This window comes from Oncorhynchus mykiss, chromosome 2 (genome assembly GCF_013265735.2).
Source record: "Oncorhynchus mykiss isolate Arlee chromosome 2, USDA_OmykA_1.1, whole genome shotgun sequence".
NCBI classification, from domain to species: Eukaryota; Metazoa; Chordata; class Actinopteri; order Salmoniformes; family Salmonidae; genus Oncorhynchus; species Oncorhynchus mykiss.
The window spans coordinates 31,316,536-31,340,797 of record NC_048566.1 but is presented as its reverse complement, the minus strand read 5'-3'; the positions used below and the strand labels follow the sequence as shown (position 1 = coordinate 31,340,797).

The 24,262-nt window shown below is 44.1% G+C and overlaps 1 protein-coding gene across 1 annotated transcript in view; it reads left to right on the top strand.

Annotated features, from left to right (window-relative positions):
• Nucleotides 1-23,193, top strand: part of LOC110486940 (SH3 domain-binding protein 5) — a 35,028-nt gene extending 11,835 nt beyond the window's left edge. Inside the window, exons 4-9 of the mRNA XM_021558814.2 lie at nucleotides 15,172-15,336; nucleotides 15,555-15,685; nucleotides 16,673-16,715; nucleotides 16,985-17,204; nucleotides 20,322-20,606; nucleotides 21,036-23,193. Coding sequence (XP_021414489.2) covers nucleotides 15,172-15,336; nucleotides 15,555-15,685; nucleotides 16,673-16,715; nucleotides 16,985-17,204; nucleotides 20,322-20,606; nucleotides 21,036-21,253 — 1,062 coding nt within the window. The 3' untranslated portion in view covers nucleotides 21,254-23,193. The remainder of the gene's footprint in view (nucleotides 1-15,171; nucleotides 15,337-15,554; nucleotides 15,686-16,672; nucleotides 16,716-16,984; nucleotides 17,205-20,321; nucleotides 20,607-21,035) is intronic.
• Nucleotides 23,194-24,262: the final 1,069 nt, after the last annotated feature.

Sequence of the window (24,262 nt, the reverse complement as noted above, 5' to 3'; positions counted from 1 at the left end):
CGTTTTTAAAATTTAATCCAATCAATTGGTCGAAAGAAAAGACAAATCTTCGTTGACCAAGATTTTTTGTTGGTGACAGCCCTAGTAGAAATGCATAAAACTAGCTTCAGATGCCCAGGTTGTCCCCCTCACTTCTAAAACCAAAGTTGCGCCCCTGCATCTACTGGCCCAGTTATTTTACTGAAAGCAATGGTATGAAGCCATGATGCGTTCAGGGGTTCAATAAGAGTTTGGCACATACTTGAGGGGTTGAGACTTAACTCTGTGGCTCTTATTTCCAGACTGGGTTGGCAGGTATCTTAATTATGAACAACTGCATGGCTCACTTGTCTGTCATACTATGCTGAGCTCTGCAACAAGAAGTCAGTGGGACCTGACTGCATAGGGCGATTCTAGGGCACTGGTCTCACATACAAACACACACACACACACACACACACACACATATCACACACACACATCACAGGTCTCATCAATCTATGGAGTGGTTGGGAGCGGGTGAGGTTGAAATTGGTCAGTGGTGTGGTAAATGGCTGCCTCTCTAACATGGTTGAGTTAATCAACCTCACAGTGGTGACTGGAGCAGAGCCCTTCTTAACACAACAGTACTGAATCAATTATGCAACATAAACACTCTTCCCCTCTTTCCCTATCTTCCGATTCCTCTATACTCTATCTTCCTTTGTCTTCCTCCTCTTCTATTGAAATGTATCTCGCAATATCCGATTAATTAGGGCCGATTTCAAGTTTTCATAACAATCGGAAATCAGGATTTTTGGACAAAGATTTGGCTGTTTCTTTTTACACCTTTATTTAACTAGGCAAGTCAGTTAAGAACACATTCTTACTTTCAATGACGGCCTAGGAACAGTGGGTTAACTGCCTCGTTCAGGGGCAGAACGACAGATTTTTACCTTGTCAGCTCGGGGCATTCAATCTTGCAACCTTACAGTTATTAACTAGTCCAACGCACTAACCACCTGATTACATTGCACTCAACGAGGAGACTGCCTGTTACGCGAATGCGGTAAGCCAAGGTAAGTTGCTAGCTAGCATTGAACTTATCTTATAAAAAACAAACAATCAATCAATCATAATCACTAGTTAACTACACATGGTTGATGATATTACTAGTTTATCTAGCGTGTCCTGCGTTGCATATAATCGATACGGTGCGTATCGTTGCTCCAATGTGTACCTAACCATAAACATCAATGCCGTTCTTAAAATCAATACACAGAAGTATATCTTTTTAAACCTGCATATTTAGCTAAAAGAAATCCAGGTTAGCAGGCAATATTAACCAGGTGAAATTGTGTCACTTCTCTTGCGTTCATTGCACGCAGAGTCAGTGTATATGCAACAGTTTGGGCCGCCTAATTTGCCAGAATTTTACGTAATTATGACATAACATTGAAGGTTGTGCAATGTAACAGGAATATTTAGACTTAAGGATGCCACCCGTTAGATAAAATATGGAACGGTTCCGTATTTCACTGAAAAAATAAACGTCTTATTTTTGAGATGATAGTTTCCGGATTCGACCATATTAATGACCTAAGGCTCGTAATTCTGTGTGTTATCATGTTATAACTAAGTCTATGATTTGATAGAGCAGTCTGACTGAGCGGTGGTAGGCACCAGCAGGCTCGTAAGCATTCATTCAAACAGCACTTTTGTGCGTTTGCCAGCAGCTGTTTATGACTTCAAGCCTATCAACTCCCGAGATTAGGCTGGTGTAACCGATGTGAAATGGCTAGCTAGTTAACGGGGTGCGCGCTAATAGCGTTTCAAACGTCACTCGCTCTGAGACTTGGAGTGGTTGTTCCCGTTGTTCAGCCTGGGTAACGCTGCTTCGAGGGTGGCTGTTGTCGTTGTGTTTCTGGTTCGAGCCCAGGTAGGAGCGAGGAGAGGGACGGAAGCTATACTGTTACACTGGCAATACTAAAGTGCCTATAAGAACATCCAATAGTCAAAGGTTAATGAAATACAAATGGTATAGAGAGAAATAGTCCTATAATTCCTATAATAACTACAACCGAAAACTTCTTACCTAGGAATATTGAAGACTCATGTTAAAAGGAACCACCAGCTTTCATATGTTCTCATGTTCTGAGCAAGGAACTTAAACATTAGCGTTCTTACATGGCAAATATTGCACTTTTACTTTCTTCTCCAACACTTTGTTTTTGCATTATTTAAACCAAATTGAACATGTTTCATTATTTATTTGAGGCTAAATAGATTTTATTGATGTATTATATTAAGTTAAAATAAGTGTTCATTCAGTATTGTATTGTAATTGTCATTATTACAAATAAAATAAAAAAATTGGCCGATTAATCGGTATCGGCTTTTATTGGTCCTCCAATAATCGGTATTGGTGTTGAAAAATCATAATCGGTCGACCTCTAGTCACAAGTTAATGGTTGACTGCGCTTGTAAGTGGATCAGAGACAGCTTGACTCGGCCAGAAAGCTTGGGTACCCTGCACTTTCTTTGACAGCTCCCATTTTTAAAGTGCCGAATCAGAGTGCCTCGATTGCTGCAGTCACTGGTAGTGTAAAATGATGAAAAGTGCTTTTCTTATACCTCATGAAATATGTATCGTTTCCTTCTCGTTAACCTCAGCTTTTAAGAGTGTGAATTGACAAAAAGTAGACCAGTCAAAATTTAGAATTGGTATTGGAATTTGGTTTACTTTCTGATCTAACTGGAACTGAAACGGAATTGACCCCAACCCTGGTTAGCATTAAACATTGAAGTCCTATTGCCCTTCCCCCTCGGCTGCCCCATTTTGTCTGGAGAGTAGGTGCAGCTAGTGGGAAGAAAGGTGGAACAATAGAGAGGAGGAGAATGGTGATGGTGATGTGTTGTGGCTGGTGCAAGGTTTGGGCACAGTTTACCTCCCCCCTCTATCTCGCCCCCCTCCCTCTCTCTCTCTCCTGCACGGCCCGTTACCGACAGTGATTATTACCACACAGTGCACAGTTGAGATCGTCTCAGCCCCTGGCTGCCTCAGTTATCTAACCGCAGTGTGTCTAGAGTTGGGAAGAACAAAGGTGAGACGGATAATGAGAGAGAGGAGGGGAGATGCCTGAGGTCCAGAACAGAGGAGACCGACTGTGGATATGTCTGTGAGATTAGTTATGAACTGACCTCCGTGATGGCCGTAGATTGAACAGATGTGGGACTTAGTGGTTTATGGCTGGGGGAGGAAAGCAATGAAAATCCTTCAGGCCTGGAGGAGATCATCCAGTAGATTGGTTAGATTTGAAACAGCTGGAATAGATTCAGACTGGGGGAGAGAGCTGTCTCTAGCTGATGTATGGGATTGTTCTCTGGCTCTGAATCAAGGGCAGATGGATCACAGCTACAAAGGAGACTCTATAGGTCCCTGCACATCTTTGTCAGAGGCTGGGGGCTCTAATACATCAACCTGCCACCGTAGTGTCTGGGATAAAGAAAAAGGACTGGGAGAGAGTTTGTAGGAATTGATATGGTCTTGAGTGTTTGTCATACTGTAATCATTGCATTTTATTACAATCCCAACATGCATTCTTGCAGTGCAAGAAGAATGTTGTCATATCTTGCCCTGGAAAGATACTGGCTCTGGTAGAATAGAGAACCTTGTCCCAGACAGTCTCCTTCACCACCACAGTAACTCAGTTCCATGTATTACAGAACAGCCAGTATATCCCTGAGGGTATGGAGATTGGGTTAAGACGGTTAGTGTCATTTTGTAATCCTGAAAAGTCAAGACCATCTGTGGCCTGTCTCTTTCTCTGTCTTTTTCTCTCCTGTGGAGAGAGGTTTTGGCAGGCTTATAGCACAGAGGGGATGAGGGTCATGGGTAGAGGTCGACCGATTATGATTTTTCAACGCTGATACCGATACAGATTTTTGGAGGACCATAAAAAGCCAATACCGATTAATCGGCCGATTTTTATATACACTGCTCAAAAAAATAAAGGGAACACTAAAATAACACATCCTAGATCTGAATGAATGAAATATTCGTATGAAATAGTTTTTTCTTTACATAGTTGAATGTGCTGACAACAAAATCACACAAAAATTATCAATGGAAATTAAATTTATCAACCCATGGAGGTCTGGATTTGGAGTCACACTCAAAATTAAAGTGGAAAACCACACTACAGGCTGATCCAACTTTGATGTAATGTCCTTAAAACAAGTCAAAATGAGGCTCAGTAGTGTGTGTGGCCTCCATGTGCCTGTATGACCTCCCTACAATGCCTGGGCATGCTCCTGATGAGGTGGCGGATGGTCTCCTGAGGGATCTCCTCACAGACCTGGACTAAAGAATCCGCCTGGACAGTCTGTGGTGCAACGTGGCTTTGGTGGATGGAGCGAGACATGATGTCCCAGATGTGCTCAATTGGATTCAGGTCTGGGGAACGGGCGGACCAGTCCATAGCATCAATGCCTTCCTCTTGCAGGAACTGCTGACACACTCCAGCCACATGAGGTCTAGCATTGTCTTGCATTAGGAGGAACCCAGGGCCAACCGCACCAGCATATGGTCTCACAAGGGGTCTGATGATCTCCTCTCAGTACCTAATGGCAGTCAGGCTACCTTTGGCGAGCACATGGAGGGCTGTGCGGCCCCCCAAAGAAATGCCACCCCACACCATGACTGACCCACCGCCAAACCAGTCATGCTGGAGGATGTTGCAGGCAGCAGAACGTTCTCCACGTGCTCAGTGTGAACCTGCTTTCATCTGTGAAGAGCACAGGGCGCCAGTGGCGAATTTGCCAATCTTGGTGTTCTCTGGCAAATGCCAAACGTCCTGCACGGTGTTGGGCTGTAAGCACAACCCCCACCTGTGGACGTCGGGCCCTCATACCACCCTCATGGAGTCTGTTTCTGACCGTTTGAGCAGACACATGCACATTTGTGGCCTGCTGGAGGTCATTTTGCAGGGCTCTGGCAGTGCTCCTCCTTGCACAAAGGCGGAGGTAGCAGTCCTGCTGCTGGGTTGTTGCCCTCCTACGGCCTCCTCCACGTCTCCTGATGTACTGGCCTGTCTCCTGGTAGCGCCTCCATGCTCTGGACACTACGCTGACAGACACAGCAAACCTTCTTGCCACAGCTCGCATTAATGTGCCATCCTGGAAGAGCTGCACTACCTGAGCCACTTGTGTGGGTTGTAGACTCCGTCTCATGCTACCACTAGAGTGAAAGCACCGCCAGCATTCAAAAGTGACCAAAACATCAGCCAGGAAGCATAGGAACTGAGAAGTGGTCTGTGGTCACCACCTGCAGAACCACTCCTTTATTGGGGGTGTCTTGCTAATTGCCTATAATTCCCACCTGTTGTCTATTCCATTTGCACAACAGCATGTGAAATTTATTGTCAATCAGTGTTGCTTCCTAAGTGGACAGTTTGATTTCACAGAAGTGTGATTGACTTGGAGTTACATTGTGTTGTTTAAGTGTTCCCTTTATTTTTTTGAGCAGTGTATCTATTTGTAATAATCACAATTACAACAATACTGAATGAACACTTTTGTTTTAACTTAATATAATACATAAATACAAATCAATTTAGTATCAAATCAATAATGAAACATGTTCAATTTGGTTTAAATAACGCAAAAACACAGTGTGGGAGAAAGAAGTAAAATATGTGCCATGTAAAAAAGCTAACGTTTCAGTTCCTTGCTCAGAACATGAGAACATATGAAAGCTGGTGATTCCTTTTAACATGAGTCTTCAATATTCCCAGGTAAGACGTTTTAGGTTGTAGTTATTAAAGGAATTAAAGGATTATTTCTCTCTATACCATTTGTATTTCATGTACCTTTGACTATTGGATGTTCTTATAGGCACTATAGTATTGCCAGTCTAATCTCGGGAGTTGATAGGCTTGAAGTCATAAACAGTGCGGTGCTTCAAGCATTGGGAAGAGCTGCTGGCAAACGCAGGAAAGTGCTGTTTGAATGAATGCTTAAAAGCCTGCTGCTGCCTACCACTGCTCAGTCAGACTGCTCTATCAAATATCAAATCATTGACTTAATTATAATATAATAAACACACAGGAATATGAGCCTTAGGTCATTAATATGGTCAAATCTGGAAACTATAATTTCTAAAACAAAACGTTTATTCTTTCAGTGAAATACAGAACCGTTCCATATTTTATTGAACGGGTCTCATCCATAAGTCTAAATATTGCTGTTACATTGCACAACCTTCAATGTTGTCATAATTACGGAAAATTCTGGAAAATTCATTACGGTCTTTGTTAGGAAGAAATGGTCTTCACACAGTTCGCAACGAGCCAGGCGGCCCAAACTGCTGCATATACCCTGACTCTGTTGCACAGAACGTAAGAGAAGTGACACAATTTCCCTAGTTAATATTGCCTGCTAACATTAATTTATTTTAAGTAAATATGCAAGTTTAAAAAAATATACTTGTGTATTAATTTTAAGAAAGGCATTGATGTTTATGGTTAGGTACATTTGTGCAACAACAGTGCTTTTTTCGTGAATGTGCTTGTTAAATCAATCATCACCCGTTTGGTGAAGAAGGCTGTGATTCGATGATAAATTAACAGGCACCTCATTGATTATTTGCAACGCAGGACAAACTAGTTAAACTAGTAATATCATCAACCATGCGTAGTTAACTAGTGATTATGTTAATTAAGATTGATTGTTTTTTATAAGATACGTTTATTGCTAGCTAGCAACTTACCTTGGCTCCTTGCTGCACTCGCGTAACAGGTGGTCAGCCTGCCACGCAGTCTCCTCATGGAATGCAATGTAATCGGCCATAATCGGTGTCCAAAAATGCAGATTACCGATTGTTATGAAAACTTGAAATCGGCCCTAATTAATCGGCCATGCCGAGGCCATGCCATCGCTACTCTGGACGGTTAGAATATGTGGACAACTACAAATACCTAGGTGTCTGGCTAGACTGTAAACTCTCCTTCCAGACTCACATTAAGCATCTCCAATCCAAAATTAAATCTAGAATCGGCTTCCTATTTCGCAACGAAGCATTCTTCACTCATGCTGCTAAACATACCTTTGTAAAATGTTGCATCCTACCGATCCTCGACTTAGGCGATGTCATCTATAAAATAGCCTCCAACACTCTACTCAACAAATTGGATGCAGTCTATCACAGTGCCATCCGTTTTGTCACCAAAGCCCCATATTCTACCCACCACTGCGACCTGTATGCTCTCGTTTGCTGGCTCTCGCTTCATACTTGTCACCAAACCCATTGGCTCCAGGTCATCTACAAGTCTGTGCTAGGTAAAGCCCCGCCTTATCTCAGCTCACTGGTCACCATAGCAGCACCCACCCGTAGCACGCGCTCCAGCAGGTATATCTCACTGGTCACCCCCAAAGCCAACACCCCCTTTGGCCGCCTTTCCTTCCAGTTCTCTGCTGCCAATGACTGGAACAAACTGCAAAAATCACTGAAGCTGGAGACTCATATCTCCCTCACTAGCTTTAAGCACCAGCTGTCAGAGCAGCTCACAGATCACTGCACCTGTACATAGCCCATCTGTAAACAGCCCATCCAACTACCTCATCCCCATACTGTATTTATTTATTTATCTTGCTCCTTTGCACCCCAGTATCTCTACTTGCACATTCATCTTCTGCACATCTACCATTCCAGTGTTTAATTTTTATATTGTAATTACTTCGCCACCATGGCCTATTTATTGCCTTAACTCCCTTATCTTACCTCATTTGCACTCACTGTATATAGGCGTTTCTTTGTTCCACTGTATTATTGACTGTATGTTTGTTTATTCCATGTGTAACTCTGTGTTGTTGTATGTGTCGAACTGCTGTGCTTTATCTTGGCCAGGTTGCAGTTGTAAATGAGAACTTGTTCTCAACTAGCCTACCTGGTTAAATAAAGGTGAAATAAAATAAAAAATAATCGTTCGACCTCTAGACATGGGGGCTAGAATGGGATGGAGGGAAGGATGGCGAGGGGGAGCAGAGACAAGGTTGTGGCCATGTGCTGGAGCCATGCTCTGTCCTCCTGGGAAGTGTGCGGCCAGCCTGTCCTGTAGTGTCCAGCCTGTGGTGCATGTTGATGCTGGTCAGCCCTGGTTACATCACTGCTTCAGTAAGCAGGACTGGAGTTGCTTTAATGATGGCATCTCAGCTTGACAATGACTCAATACAGCTGCGTGTGTGTGTGTGCGTGTGTGTGTGTCTCTCTCAGAAGGGGCAGGCTGGAACCTGAAATTGGAACATCGTATGAGTGTGCTGAGGAACCCAAGAGGCAGCTGTTCATTACACGTGGTGCACAGACGTGGACTGGAACACTGAAGTTAAGCAATGGTTAGGCAACCACTTGGAACAAGTGGCTTGCATCTCCATGTCTGTGTCTGAACACTGTTGCTCCTTCACTTTGCCTCAGAGGTAACATTCAGACTGGCCTGATCGATGTACAGCTTCTAGGTTGTTGTAGCATCAGACCGTGAAGCATGATGAAGACGAGCTCTCCCTGAGTCATGTGCAGTATAACGACTTCTCCAGGATTAACTCTGTGGGTCTCTGACATATCTAGGCCAGTCACAATTTGTTTGTGTCTCACAGCAAAATGAACCGTCTCAATTGGGACACAATTAAGGCCAAGGCCAGCGAAGCGTGACTGACTGCAGAGATGCATGTTTACTATCTGACTGTAAATCATTGACCTCCAATTGAAAAGGCCCTTTTCACTCAATTTCACTCCCTTTACACCAAGATGAATTGCCCTGCTTAATAACTGGGGAGATCGATTAAATCAGTTACTTCCCGTGGAACATAGCCGTGGCTGTGTTCTCTTTGACGGCTGATACTTTTCCAGTGTTGATAGTCTGCGGAGAAATGTTTAGCTGAAACTCTCTGGTCTTTGAAGTCTTGGCACGTCTTGTCAAACGTATGCCATGAAGATTATAGGAGTGCTTTATATTTCAAAGCTTCTCTTACATGCATGCAGCCATGGAGGCAAGCGTGAATATGTAGCAACGAGATGTTTATCTGAACATGTGCCGGTTAACCAAATGAATACTCTGTTAGGGCGCCGAAGAGCGCCAGCTCTGAATGATTTAAAGGCTGTGTAGAGCGGGATCCAATTTTCTTATGCACAAAGAGAAAGTGTGGTCTTATTATGAAGTTCTACTTTACTTACAGTTGAGTGTGCACGCGTTGGTGCTTGTTTAATTTAAAATACGAGTAGGGCTGTAATGGGAAATGATTTGATGAATTATTTTAGGGTATTTGAGTTACTGTGTGGTATGGATATGGATTGATATGTAATAACATGATTGTATGTGGAGGATGAGGGCTGCAGTAGATTGTATGTGGAGGATGAGGGCTGCAGTAGATTGAATGTGGAGGATGAGGGCTGCAGTAGATTGTATGTGGAGGATGAGGGCTACAGTAGATTGTATGTGGAGGATGAGGGCTGCAGTAGATTGAATGTGGAGGATGAGGGCTGCAGTAGATTGTATGTGGAGGATGAGGGCTGCAGTAGATTGTATGTGGAGGATGAGGGCTGCAGTAGATTGTATGTGGAGGATGAGGGCTGCAGTAGATTGTATCTGTGGGGAGATGCAGACCAAAGCATTCCCTTGGGGAAGGGAAAAGGAGTTTGCCATGAATGTCTAAGTACCATATTTAATGAAGCCGTTTGGCACCTGTTACTCTATCATTATCTGATGTAACTATGTACTGATGATCTTACCTTTGACCTGTATCAAATGTCTGCCAAGTGTTGAATGTTGTGTAAAGTCCAGACAGGATTCGAGCACACACTGATAATGGATCTGTGACACTGTGTGATTCTGTAGCATCCGATGTTGAGACTTCCTACAAGCCCCCTGGTGTTTACAGAGCATTGGGTGCTGTGTGATTCATATAGTTAGACATTTTCTCTGCTCCTATTCCGGAGGCGTCTCCCTGATGCAACTTGTAATAAACCGGATTGATTTGTAATTGATTTGATCAATGTCCGCTCTCCTTTTTGATCACCTGGAAATCCCTGTTACAAGGACCTATGAAGTATCTGTGTGATGGAGAGAAGTAGTAGACCTTATGATCTATTTATATAGACAGAAACCGCAGCGGAAATGCAGAGCTGATGTGGTATTACCATCCTTATAGAGGCCAAATATACACCGGTGGAAAGTTTGAAACCACAGTCCTTTACAGTCCTTGGAGAGGACAGTGAATAACAACACAACAATTCAATGGAATGTGCTGAATAAATAGACTAATGCCTCCTCTCCCCATCCTCCCTAATAAACCATCTATCTCTCCCTCTTCCCTCCAGTTATCAGTTTCCTGAGAGGCCCAGCTTTGAAAGGTGTCTTGAGAAATTATGCTCTAGTCTTGATGTTGGCTGGACAGTTCTTTTTTTAAAACATTTTTTTTACACCATCACTGTGCAGCTGAACATGAAGGGTAAAGATGGGATGAGTAAACTGAAAAGAATAGAATGATGGATAACGGTGGCAGCAGGACTGAACTGGTGATGGGGGAGAGGAGTAGGCAGAGGAGAGATGGATTAAGGAGAAGGGCTGGGTTGCCAATCATTTATAGTGGAGCAGGTGTACAGCAGTAGGCCTGCTGTGAGAAGTCTCTCTGTTGGAATTCTGTTCATCTGCAGTATACAGTAGGAACAGAACACTATTAAATACTAATACATGTACTTATATATTTATTGTCATGCCGTGTGTGTAGGTGGCAGGGAAGTCAGGCGCAGGAGAATCAAACTTGGTATAATGGAGTAGTTTAATAGCGTAAAAATAAACGTGGGTACAAGAACCTGTCGCGCACCAATCCATAAACCAAGAGCATAACAAAAACAATCTCTGACAAGGACATGAGGGGAAACAGAGGGTTAAATACACAACAAGACAAAACCAATGGAAAATGAAACGTGGATCAATGATGGCTGGAAGACCGGTGACGTCGACCACCGAGCACCGTCCGAACAAGGAGAGGCATCGACTTTATACAGTGCATTCAGAAAGTATTCAGATCCCTTGACTTTTTCCACATTTTGTTACGTTAAAGCCTTATTCTAATATGGATTAAACCCCCCCCCCCCATCCATCTATACACAATACCCCAAAATGACAAAGCAAAAACAGATTTTTTGAACATTTTGCAAATGTATTAAAAATAAAAAACTGATATTACATTTACATAAGTATTCAGACCCTTTACTCAGTACTTTGTTGAAGCACCTTTGGGGATATATTTGGGGAGTTTCTCCCATTCTTCTCTGCAGATCTTCTCCAGCTCTGTCAGGTTGGATGGGGAGCGTTGCTGCACAGCCCTTTTCAGGTCTCTCCAGATATGTTCTATCAGGTTCATGTCCGGGCTGTGGCTGGGCCACTCAAGGACATTTGTTCTGAAACCACTCCTGTGCTGTCTTGGCTGTGTGCTTAGGGTCATTGTCCTGTTGGAAGGTGAACCTTCGCCCCAGTCTGAGGTCCTGAGCACTCTGGAGCAGGTTTTCATCAAGGATCACTCTGTACTTTGCTCCATTCGTCTTTCCCTCGATCCTGACTGGTCTTCCAGTCCCTGTCGCTGAAAAACATCCCCACAGCATAATGCTGCCACTACCATGCTTCACCGTAGGGATGGTGCCAGGTTTCCTCCAGATGTGACGCTTGGCATTCAGTCCAAAGAGTTGGTTTCATCAGACCAGAGAATCTTGTTTCTCATGGTCTGAGAGTCTTTAGGTGCCTTTTAGCAAACTCCAAGCGGGCTGTCATGTGCCTTTTACTGAGGAGTGGCTTCCGTCTGGCCACTGTACCATAAAGGCCTGATTGGTAGAGTGCTGCAGAGATGGTTGTCCTTCTGGAAGGTTCTCCAATCTCCACAGAGGAACTCTAGAGCTCTGTCAGAGTGACCATCAAGTTCTTGGTCACCTCCCTGACCAAGGCCCTTCTCCTCCGAATGCTCAGTTTGGCCGTGCGGCCACTCTAAGAGTTCCATTTAAGAATGATGGCGGCCACTGTGTTCTTGGGGACCTTCAATGCTACAGACATGTTTTGGTACCCTTCCCCAGATCAGTGCCTCGACACAATCCTGTCTCGGAGCTCTACGGACAATTTGTTCTGACATGCAATTTGGTTTTTGCTCTGACATGCACTGTCAACTGTGGGACCTTATATAGATAGGTGTGTGCCTTTCCAAATCATGTCCAATCAATGGAATTTACCACAGGTGGACTCCAATCAAGTTGTAGAAATATCTTAAGGATGATCAATGGAAACAGGATGCACCTGAGCTCAATTTTAAAGCTCTCACAGCAAAGGGACTGAATACTTATGCAAATAAGGTATTTCTGTTTTTATTTTAAATACATTTGAAAACATCCCTAAAAACCTTTTTTTTTGCTTTAACATGGGTTATTGTGTATAGATTGATGAGGGAAAAATGTATTTAATCCATTTTAGAATAAGGCAGTAACGTAACATTTTTGGGAAAAAGGGAAGGGGTCTGAATACTTTACGAATGCACTGTTAGTGTGCCACTAAATAGCCTCTGTATCTGCCAGTCTGCAGACTAGTCCTGTTGCCTTCCTTATGAATAGCCTGCTATCTCGGAGGGATTCCTGCTGAAGTCAATTAAAGACAGCGATAGATGCACAAAGAACATTGTGCTGTACAGTATTATGCTTCACTGCAGTATTACTTCTATGAACTGAGTCAGCCGTTGGACGTTATCGTCTGGTGAAAAGTCCTTTCTCCAGAGGTGATTCCTTCTGCATCAGACTGGATGCACACAGGGTGTTCCTGGGAGTGGGGCATGTTTTCTCAGCATGGAGTCTGCTTGTTGGGGTTAGTGGGGAAACAATGATGCAGAGTGATTTTAAAGGAGATCACTGAATGTGCTTACGGAGCGAGGGAGAAAGAGGAAGAGAGTTGTCTGAATGAGAGCATGCGTCGGTTGTAAGTCTTGTGAACAACATGCCAAATCATTTTGTGAAAGAGAGGCCCCGGTTTAATTCCCAGGCATTCAAACTCATGACTCGTCCATACAGTGAAGTGATAGACATAGGTTAGCATGTGGTTGGACCCAACACTCTATGTGCATGACCTGCCCATCCATGTCATGAGAAGGTCTGTGAATGGGTTGTGTGATCACCACAAGGCAGAGGTTGTTTAGTTGGTGCTGAGTTGGCATTTGGAAGGCTAATCAAATTACCATAGAAGGTAATGAGATGTTGTTGTCTAAAAAAATGGAATATCTTGGCTTGCAGATCTTTGTGTAGTAGGGTCTTGAGGTATACCACATACTGCTCCATAGGTCATGATCACTTCATTAAAGTTTGTTTTCTTTGGGGTGACTCAATGTGTTCCTCACTTAAATTAGGTCAGAGGAATCTCTAGTCACATGAGATCCTGTTTGAATTTTTCTCTGCTGTGACTTATTCATAAGTTGCTTGCAGCCAAGGAGTCAGTGTATATCCACCTTCACTTCCTCCCAAACTAGTCAGACTACTTTAACTGAACAATAGTTCAGTTGGTATTTTGTTTTTGGCAGATCAGTAATGTTTTATCCACCTTACTGTAAAACGTTGGAATGATATTTAACCTCTACAGGAAATGCACACTCGTGCACACACACACACGTTCACACACACACACACACACACACGTGCACACACACTCGTGCACACACACTCGTGCACACACACTCGTGCACACACACTCGTGCACACACAGATACAGTAAATCACCTTCCCTAGACACGCTATTGGTGGGTTTGGGGCAAAGTCTTGAGTTTATGCTTTACTAGTACCCACAGAGCAGAGAGGGGCTTAGGGTATTAGCGCTAGCTACAGGGGGTTTCTGTCAATTGCTATGACTGACAGATTAGAGAGGAAAAGTGGATAAATAAGAAAAGGATTAGCTTTGCAGCTATGGCAACACAAACAAGAAGTCTAAGCTTCCGATTTGTACTGTCCCTTATCGTAACAGAGGCCGGATGAGGGAACTGTTTTGGAGTCTATCTGTTACTAAGTGACCCGTTTGGGCTAAAATATGCACAGAGAGTAAAGGGGTAATACTTGTATGTTCTCTCTGGCAGCAGTCTACGATGTTTTGGTTGACCTCAGAACAGAACATTCAGAATGGGATGTTCAGAGGGATGTTTTAAAACAAAGGTGGATGTTACTGAGAGAACCAATAGATACCAATAGGAAAACAAGAGGTTCAGCCTTGTTACCCACCCACTCACAGACGGACCCACACACACAGACAGACCCACACACACAGACAGACCCACACACTCACAGACGGACCCACACACACAGACAGACCCACACACTCACAGACAGACCCACACACACAGACAGACCCACACACACAGACAGACCCACACACTCACAGACAGACCCACACACACAGACAGACCCACACACACACAGACAGACCCACACACACAGACAGACCCACACACACACAGACACAACCATACGTCATGACCTTTCTGTGTTTTCGCCGAAATTAGTCATTTTGATGTTAGGAACATCTTATCCACAAGACAGTTTGGCGAGTTTCCATAGTCAGTCACAAGGACCTTTGGTGGCCTTGTTTGTTATTACGCCTAGTTGCTATTTTCCATGCTGACTCAACAGCTGATTTGGTTTATTCCTGTCAATGTTTGAGCTGAAGGTTTTGTGTGTCTCTTGTTTTTAAAAACAGCATTTTATGAGGAGAAGTGCTTACATTGTAGTTATATAGAGACACTGGATATAGTCATTTCTTGACTGAAGAGCCCATCGTTAATTTCCTGCAAGAGGAAAGAGTTCTCTTGAGGTGTACAGATCAAGGATTTGGCCTATTATGGGCATTGGCCAGCTGCCAGTAGGGGCAGGGGTTCAACCCCTATGGCCAGACATGGCCCACATAATATTTTATGGTGACAGAGAACTTGGCTGGCGGCAGAGTGTCATGGCCTCTTCAGGTGCCCGTCTGGCAGGCTGTCACTCTACTCGTTGCCCAGGCTCTGCTAGAGACCCAGTCATGAAGTATGTCTGGTAGGGTCTCATCCCATCTGTTGTGCAGATGATTCTGGAGGAGACCCAGTGAAGGTCTGGTTCTGTGGCTGATCTCAGTGCATATCTGACATGTTGTCTCTCTACCCATTGCCCAGGCTCAGCTGGAGGCCCAGAGAGCCACCCAGGACTTCCAGAGGGCCACGGAGGTTCTGCGTGCGGCCAAGGAGACCATCGCCCTGGCAGAGCAGAGGCTCCTGGAGGAGGACACCAGGCAGTTTGACTCAGCCTGGCAGGAGATGCTCAACCATGCCACCCAGAGGGTGAGTACCGTACTGCATGGAGGGGGAGGAGGTAATGGGGTGCTGCGAATTGCATTAGTGCAACATGACTGTCTGTCAAACCTACATTTGACACCTGAATGTTACTATTCAAAGGTTAAAGGCATAATGTGGATGGAAATTGATGCTTCGCAAGTTAGGAAGTCACGTTGTCACATTTCTGTGTAGCTGCCAGACTGAGTTCTGATTGGCTGTTGCAGGTGATGGAGGCGGAGCATACAAAGACGCGGAGTGAGCTGGTGCACAAGGAGACGGCAGCCAAGTACACGGCAGCCATGGGCCGCATGAAACAGCTGGAGAAGAAACTCAAACGCACCATCAACAAGTCCAAGTGAGTCCCATATGACTGCGTTGCGACCCAAACTCCACCGCACCACAGTTAAAAGACCGAGAAGTCAAAGTGAACCTGATACGACCACTGCGTCAATTACCGAATGGTCTGCGACTCACACATTCACACACCCATGTTTATTTGTCAACAGTGACCTTTTCCAAGACATTGATCTTTAACGACGTAGATGTTTCAGTAGCTTGAAAAAGGTCAATGAACAAAACAAATGAATATAAATGTGCAAAAGGTAAATGTGCGCGCAACAGTGGAGGCTGTTGAGGGGAGGACGGCTCGAAATAATGTCTGGAGAGAAACTAATGGAATGGCACCATGCTTTTAATGTATTTTATACCATTCCACTGATTCTGATCCAGACATTAACACGAGCCTGTCCTCCCCAATTAAGGTGCCACCAACCTCCTGTGGGTTGAGGGAGTCGTTTCCGACCTTTGATGATGAACTAGTGGCTGTTTTTATTCCGAGCACCACAAAGAGAGACAATGCGGCGGTGTGCTGGTTAGTACATGCTGTCAGGCTTTTACAAAACTCTATAGACTGGAGGCCTGTTTTGGGGAGGGAGTGTAAGGTGTAGAGTAGGGGGGCTCTAATGTTTCCCCGCCTTAACTTGAGAGACTGAGGCTGTTGTGAATCCATACAGCCTTAAAAAGCTCCCTCGTCTCCTTTCCGTCATGACCACAGATCATGTACTTGATATGTGTAATCAGTATGGTTGAAACCTAGCCGGTCCTCTTACCTATTAAGTGTCATGGAGATGAGATGAGAAAATAGTCCGTTTTAGAGTGTTGGGACTGAGCCTGTCAGTGTTGCCTCAGCTCTGTCTAATCCTTTCTCCACAGTCAGCTCATCTAATGTGATAGCTCTATATCGCACCCCGTTGCCTTGGTGATATGCACAGAGCTATTCCGAGTTGTTGTCATTGCCTCTAATCTTTCTCCTTCCCTCTTTTTCCCCTCCTTCCTCCCACAGACCTTACTTTGAGTTGAAGGCAAAGTACTACCTACAGCTTGAGGTATGTGTGCACTACACTGTAATTTGCCTGCCTTTATCAGCCTTTTTAAAGGTACAGTATTTTAGATTGAAGAAGTCTTACTGTCTTATTATTGTGGACTCTGCTCTGTGGTTAGATCTTTACTAATGTGACTTAGGTCAATAAACTTTGACCTTGAACATATTGCCATGTCATCTCAGGTCTGAACCATTTATGGCAATGATGGTTTCATCTTCTGCCTTTGCGTGTGTGTGTGTGTGTGTGTACTTTCCCTTTCTGTCCGTCTGTAGCACCTAAAGAAGAATGTGGATGAGTTGCAGGCCAAGCTGAGCCAGGCCAAAGAAGGGTACAAGACAGCTCTGAGAAACCTCGAGATGATCTCAGACGAGATCCACGAACGCCGACGCAACTCAGCCATGGGCCCCCGGGGGCGGGGCGTGGGCGCCGATGGCGACAGTGTCGCCGTGGATGACATTGCCAGCTTCAAGATGGAGTCGGATGGCATCTCCAGTGAGTACACTTACAGTGATGTTACATGATGTTCTGGTCATTTCATTTCTGCGCTTGAAAACTGCAGAAACTGTTCTTGGATCAGCTGTCCTACATAGTGAGGCTAAACAGCCAGCCGCGCCTACTTTTCACTAGTAGTTGGGTACGGCACATAAACACCCTGTTGACTCTCCTTCTGACTTGTTCTTCAAAACCTTCGTAGGAATTCCTAGAAAACGCTGTTATTGGCATTGTGCAGGGAGGTCTTGATGTTTTCTAAGAAAAGTCATGAAGATGGTGTCCGGCTCCTAAGAGGGTTGCCTGTTTTCTTGGAATGTTTTCCTAGAATTTTTTCCTAGACTTGGAACCTTAAAGGCGCAGACTGTTTGGAGTTGACTTTATTGCCCTGCGCTGGTGTCTAAATACTGTACAATACATTCTAAATGTGTTCTTTCAAAGAAGTCTGTTCATTCAATTTTCTTTAATAAGAAATTCCAGATTTTTTAAATGCCTGTATTTACTTTGCAGAAGATCCCATGATATGACAACTTAACAACGGTCATTGGACACACAGTGCTTAATTTGCTTCATCCCGAATCAGTTAAGTGCTGAAGATACACACTGTGATGAGATTGAGGCTCAACTGTAGTCAGATGAAAAAGAGTAGATGTTCAGAGCAGTGCGTGTCACTCACTGATCCACTTTCTAATGTCCTGCATTATGGGCTGCGGGATGATGTTTCCATGGCAACCTCAGAGCCCTACTGCTGTCTGACCCACTCCGCCGCTATTTGCTAAGGTTATTGCTGTTGCGCGTTAACCCACATAAACAGCAATATGCTACAGTTGATGATTTGTCTTTTAGTAGACTTATTTTTTTATTTCACCTTTATTTAACCAGGTAGGCTAGTTGAGAACAAGTTCTCATTTGCAACTGCGACCTGGCCAAGATAAAGCAAAGCAGTGTGACACAGACAACAACACAGAGTTACACATGGAGTAAACAATAAACAAGCCAATAACACAATAAACAAATCAATGACACAGTAGAAAAAAAAGTCTATATACAGTGCCTTGCGAAAGTATTCGGCCCCCTTGAACTTTGCGACCTTTTGCCACATTTCAGGCTTCAAACATAAAGATATAAAACTGTATTTTTTTGTGAAGAATCAACAACAAGTGGGACACAATCATGAAGTGGAACGACATTTATTGGATATTTCAAATGTTTTTAACAAATCAAAAACTGAAAAATTGGGCGTGCAAAATTATTCAGCCCCTTTACTTTCAGTGCAGCAAACTCACTCCAGAAGTTCAGTGAGGATCTCTGAATGATCCAGTGTTGACCTAAATGACTAATGAGGATAAATACAATCCACCTGTGTGTAATCAAGTCTCCGTATAAATGCACCTGCACTGTGATAGTCTCAGAGGTCCGTTAAAAGCGCAGAGAGCATCACGAAGAACAAGGAACACACCAGGCAGGTCCGAGATACTGTTGTGAAGAAGTTTAAAGCCGGATTTGGATACAAAAAGATTTCCCAAGCTTTAAACATCCCAAGGAGCACTGTGCAAGCGATAATATTGAAATGGAAGGAGTATCAGACCACTGCAAATCTACCAAGAGCTGGCCGTCCCTCTAAACTTTCAGCTCATACAAGGAGAAGACTGATCAGAGATGCAGCCAAGAGGCCCATGATCACTCTGGATGAACTGCAGAGATCTACAGCTGAGGTGGGAGACTCTGTCCATAGGACAACAATCAGTCGTATATTGCACAAATCTGGCCTTTATGGAAGAGTGGCAAGAAGAAAGCCATTTCTTAAAGATATCCAAAAAAAGTGTTGTTTAAAGTTTGCCACAAGCCACCTGGGAGACACACCAAACATGTGAAAGAAGGTGCTCTGGTCAGATGAAACCAAAATTGAACTTTTTGGCAACAATGCCAAACGTTATGTTTGGCGTAAAAGCAACACAGCTGAACACACCATCCCCACTGTCAAACATGGTGGTGGCAGCATCATGGTTTGGGCCTGCTTTTCTTCAGCAGGGACAGGGAAGATGGTTAAAATTGATGGGAAGATGGATGGAGCCAAATACAGGACCATTCTGGAAGAACAAGACAATGATCCAAAACATAAAGCAAAATCTACAATGGAATGGTTCAAAAATAAACATATCCAGGTGTTAGAATGGCCAAGTCAAAGTCCAGACCTGAATCCAATCGAGAATCTGTGGAAAGAACTGAAAACTGCTGTTCACAAATGCTCTCCATCCAACCTCACTGAGCTCGAGCTGTTTTGCAAGGAGGAATGGGAAAAAATGTCAGTCTCTCGATGTGAAAAACTGATAGAGACATACCCCAAGCGACAAACAGCTGTAATCGCAGCAAAAGGTGGCGCTACAAAGTATTAACTTAAGGGGGCTGAATAATTTTGCACGCCCAATTTTTCAGTTTTTGATTTGTTAAAAAAGTTTGAAATATCCAATAAATGTCGTTCCACTTCATGATTGTGTCCCACTTGTTGTTGATTCTTCACAAAAAAATACAGTTTTATATCTTTATGTTTGAAGCCTGAAATGTGGCAAAAGGTCGCAAAGTTCAAGGGGGCCGAATACTTTCGCAAGGCACTGTACATTGTGTGCAAAAGGCATGAGGAGGTAAGGCAATAAATAGGCCATCGCAGCGAATAGTTACAATTTAGCAGATTAACACTAGAGTGATAAATGAGCAGTGTGTCTGTACTACCTACATATAAAGTGTCTGTTTCAAACTGTCCGATGGCAGTAAACATAGTTCAAGGTCATTAAAACATTCCTTCATTCGCCATCCATGTTGGAATTTGAGGACTTTGACCCCAACACAGAAAATGGATCTCATATTAGTCTTGAAGTACTGTGTATTTACACTCTCTCTTTCAGTGTAAAGTATGGCTGCAGTATTTCAAGAAGTCTCTCTCCCCCTTCTGCCCACCGTCTGTCTCCCTCGTTTGCTTTTTCTTCCTACTCCCTTTCTCTATACTCACTGTGTGTATTTGTTTATTTAGTGGATGCCACATTGATGCTCTGCATGTGCACTCCTCAGTTGTACAGTAAAGGCTTGTTACATCTCAACCACTCTTCCCCTCGGTCTCTGCAGTGACGTCCAAGTCGTTTGAGGATGAGACCTGCAGCAGTGCCATGTCAGAGGAGGACTCAGAGACCCGCTCCACCTGCAGCCTGGTCTCCTCCTCCCACTCCCCAAACAGCCCCCAGGACCTGCCCTCGCCCTGCCCCTCCTCTTCCCCTGCTCCCTCCTCACGCCCCTGCAGTCTGGACCTTCCCAGCCCAGTCTCGCTGTCTGACTTTGGCCTTATCTCGCCGGTCCTGGGACCACGCAGCGAGTGTAGCGGGGCGTCATCACCTGAGTGTGACCTGGAGAGAGGTGTGTGTGTGCGCGCGGCCAAAAAAGTAAAAAAGGAGAGCTGGGTTTAGAGAGTGTGTGTGCATACTGTATGAGGTAGTGTGTACATATGCAGACAGGTGAAAAAGAAGAGAGATTGATGGTGTGTGTTTATTTTCAGTAAGACATATCGTCTTCTGTTTCCTGTCTGACTTGCACCTGAGCCAGAGGAGAGACCTATTAGTCATAGTGACAGCTTGCCTAGTGCTTAGACCAGAGCAGGTGCAGAGGCACAGGTTAGCAGTACTGCTGGGGGATAAATCCTAATCTCCACTGGGTCCCTAAGAGCCTGCGGAAAGTTTTGGACCAGTGAGAAAGGGTAACACAGTGGGGGGTGGGGGGCGGACTCCCAATATACTTTATCTATCTCGATCACCAGGCTCACACAGCATACCTCTCTGTGTGTTTCAGGTGACCGAGCAGAGGGAGCGGAGGGTGAGCTGGACAATACTGTAAACAACAACAGCACCACCGTCCCAAACACCAACAAGACCACGGGCCTGGAGGTCCGCCTCAGCTTCCTGTCTCTTCGATGCTCGCGCAACGTCAGCTCCAAGAACACTAAGCGCGAACGTCAAAGCCGTTCCCAGACCCCCACCCAAACTGTGGTCCTGATCAACGGGGTGTGAAGAGGAAAGCTAATCCACAAGCTAACCCCATCACTGGCTTTGTGTGCCAACATGCTGTATTACCAGTAACCACACACACACACATTCCATACTACCCCATGAACTAATGAACTAATACTGGCTAAGTGAATAAAAAGTGGCTCAATATGAGACACTATGAACTAAATGGTCAGTGTATATACAGTTCCTATGGATCATGATGATGAAGAGACTTAAGACCAAACCCAGGGTTGGTGATGTCATGAAACCACCACTTCCTATAGAAAGGACCTTTCAACTTTTGACATCCCACCCATAGCTTCCTCAGTCAGATTGGCTTCCCATAATTCCCTACTGAACTCCACACACATTAAGGACCGTGCTGGCTAACGCCCTATGGATGGGGGCCCATGGTATATGAGGGGAAATGGGATAAACAGTGTTATTTTTACTGTGATATTCTCCCTGAGAGGGAGCTGCACTTCCAGACAAGATGTGATTCTGTTGTTCGTAAATGAAAGAATGCACTCCTAGCTTCGACTATTAGAAATGGGGATTATTTATAAAACTTGATGCCACCTGTTTTACCAATACAGAAAATAGTAAAATACACAACATTGACAGCAATCTGTGTTATGCTTTTGTAAACGAAGAGCATGCATCAGGCCAGGATTTAAAGTCAGGATTTATAAAAAGAAACAAGTACATTTACGGAGTTCAAGTTTTGTGAATAACCCTCATGACTTGTAATATTACTCTGCTATATCGTCTCACAGATAGTTGATTTTTGAATACTCTCACCATTATGTAATCCTGTGTACGGCATAGAGCCTATGGCAACTGCTTCATGTTACCATGGAGACCAAACACACACTACCAGCCCCTGGCTGGCATCTCTTCGGACAGCCCGTGCATTTGTTCAATAGGGGTCTTCAGAATTGGACTTAAAAGAACTGTATTCTATTGCTCAACTCACTTCCCAGTGATCTGCGAATCCATCTCGCCGACAGTACACATAAAACTGGACTTGGAATCGATTCCAAGAGTAGAATAATTGTGTGGGGTGAGGCTACAGTAGATATACCCTCCCCTCCTCTCTTCCTCCTGGCTCCCTCCATCCTGTGGTTCATCGGCACCACACTGATGTGGTGCCAGGGAAATGGGCCCCCAGACACTGTCAACCATCTAGTTCTCCTTCCATCCATCTCCCTGTCATGGCATCCCCAATGGCCGCGTACTGAGGGACAACGTCCACCCACGGACGGTAACACTAAAGAACTGAGCAATAGCGCAAGGACAGAACTTTAGATAACAACATCTGCCCATGGACACTATCACATAGAGTTCCCTGTAACGGAATGAAAATGGCCAGCCAGGTAATTCTCAGAATCTGAGGATGGTTTTTGTCTTGGACCAATATTGAGGAGAAAGTGAAACTGGATGACAATGAAACTGATGATGGTGAAGAATGACGAGGTCTTTTGTGGAAACTGACAGAATAGTTGATAGTGTTGGTTTCTGGTGGACAGTATCAGCTCCTGTAAGTTGTAGATCCATATTGGCTAAAGTGGCACACAGTAGACTGTCAGATGTTAGAGGTCTCGTCGTCTGTCTCAAATAGTGTTCAATTGGCTTCCTCTCCTGGTCTCCTTATGCTCCATGGCCACATGGGAAAGGTATTTGGTCACTGAGTTATGAGAAAAGCAAGCTATTGCACAAGCGTATGCAGTCTATTTGTTATTGTGAACGCTCCAGTCTATGTATGTAGTGTACGTGTACAAATGTAATGTAATGTATCGATGTTTCTGTCACCCTCCGCTGTGGAATATAAGGATATGACCATGAACAGTCCCTGTCATAGCCGTTTTCTTCCATTATGTTAGAGTAACTTTCCATTGTGTCTTCACAGTTTAATGTGCCTGTTTTCTGAAAATAATCCATTAAAAGGGTTGTTCACTGCAGTAAGCCTTTGTTCATTTCTTAAGATCTAACTGCAATGTAGATCAACTAACGTTGTGTCTCCCCCCCCCCCTCACTAACCTGAAATTCTTTGGTCAACCAAACTCAAGATCTTATTTGGTAAATGACCAAATCCCAGGCAGAGATTTTAAAAAGTTATTGTATAAAAACATGTCAAATGATTGTAGATGTCTGTCAGAACCCTATACAGTAATTGACTAGCCTGTAGCCATTCTGACTAACTGGGCTTTACTGACATTTTCTTGGTCTAATCGCTGCAGATAAGTCTATTGCAACAACAACAAAAACAATCAGATCATTGTTTTCTTGCGGGGTTGTTTACATCACCCTGGCTCCTCATTGGCAAACCTTAACATGCTTAACCACATTAGAAAAGTACCACTTATCTGTGCTGGGATTCCCCATTGACGTATAAGCCGTGTGCTGCAGATTGTAGGGCGACAGGATTCAGAATGTTAGCAGGTTTGACATTAGCCACGGCTAAGCCAAGTGAAGATCTTTGGTGGCAAGGCAGCACAGAACTAGATTATAGGATCTTGTTCACAATAACAAAAGTTGAACTGGTTTTCAGATTTCTCGTCATATTTGTTTTCCTCTTGTTTGTCAGACACTTGACTTAGCAGTATTTGTCAGTTGTCAAATATGCCTCTGGGGTTAAATTCCTGCCTTTCACCTAAACAATTGTTTTGTTCTCTCCCTCTCTGTACTGCACTTCTCTGTTTCTCCTCTACCTCTAAAGATCCCTCCCTCAGGCCTGGTAGTTTGTCTCTCTGCCCTGTGATTCTTCTTAGAGGTTGTGACCAGCTACTGCAAATGCAACACGCTCTGTTTTCAAATGCTCTCAGACAGGAGAGAGGCCAGATCTTCACCAACACAGACAAAACATTTTCTGATTTCCATCAATGCTATGTTTGAATACATCATTCCACATTTAGTGCAAGTTGAGCAAAATCATACCAGACTATTGCATTTGACATAAAGGGCAACTATTGCTGCTGTTTCCACTTAACAGTCACTGGAAGAAAACATAAATGTAATTCTATGTAAAGA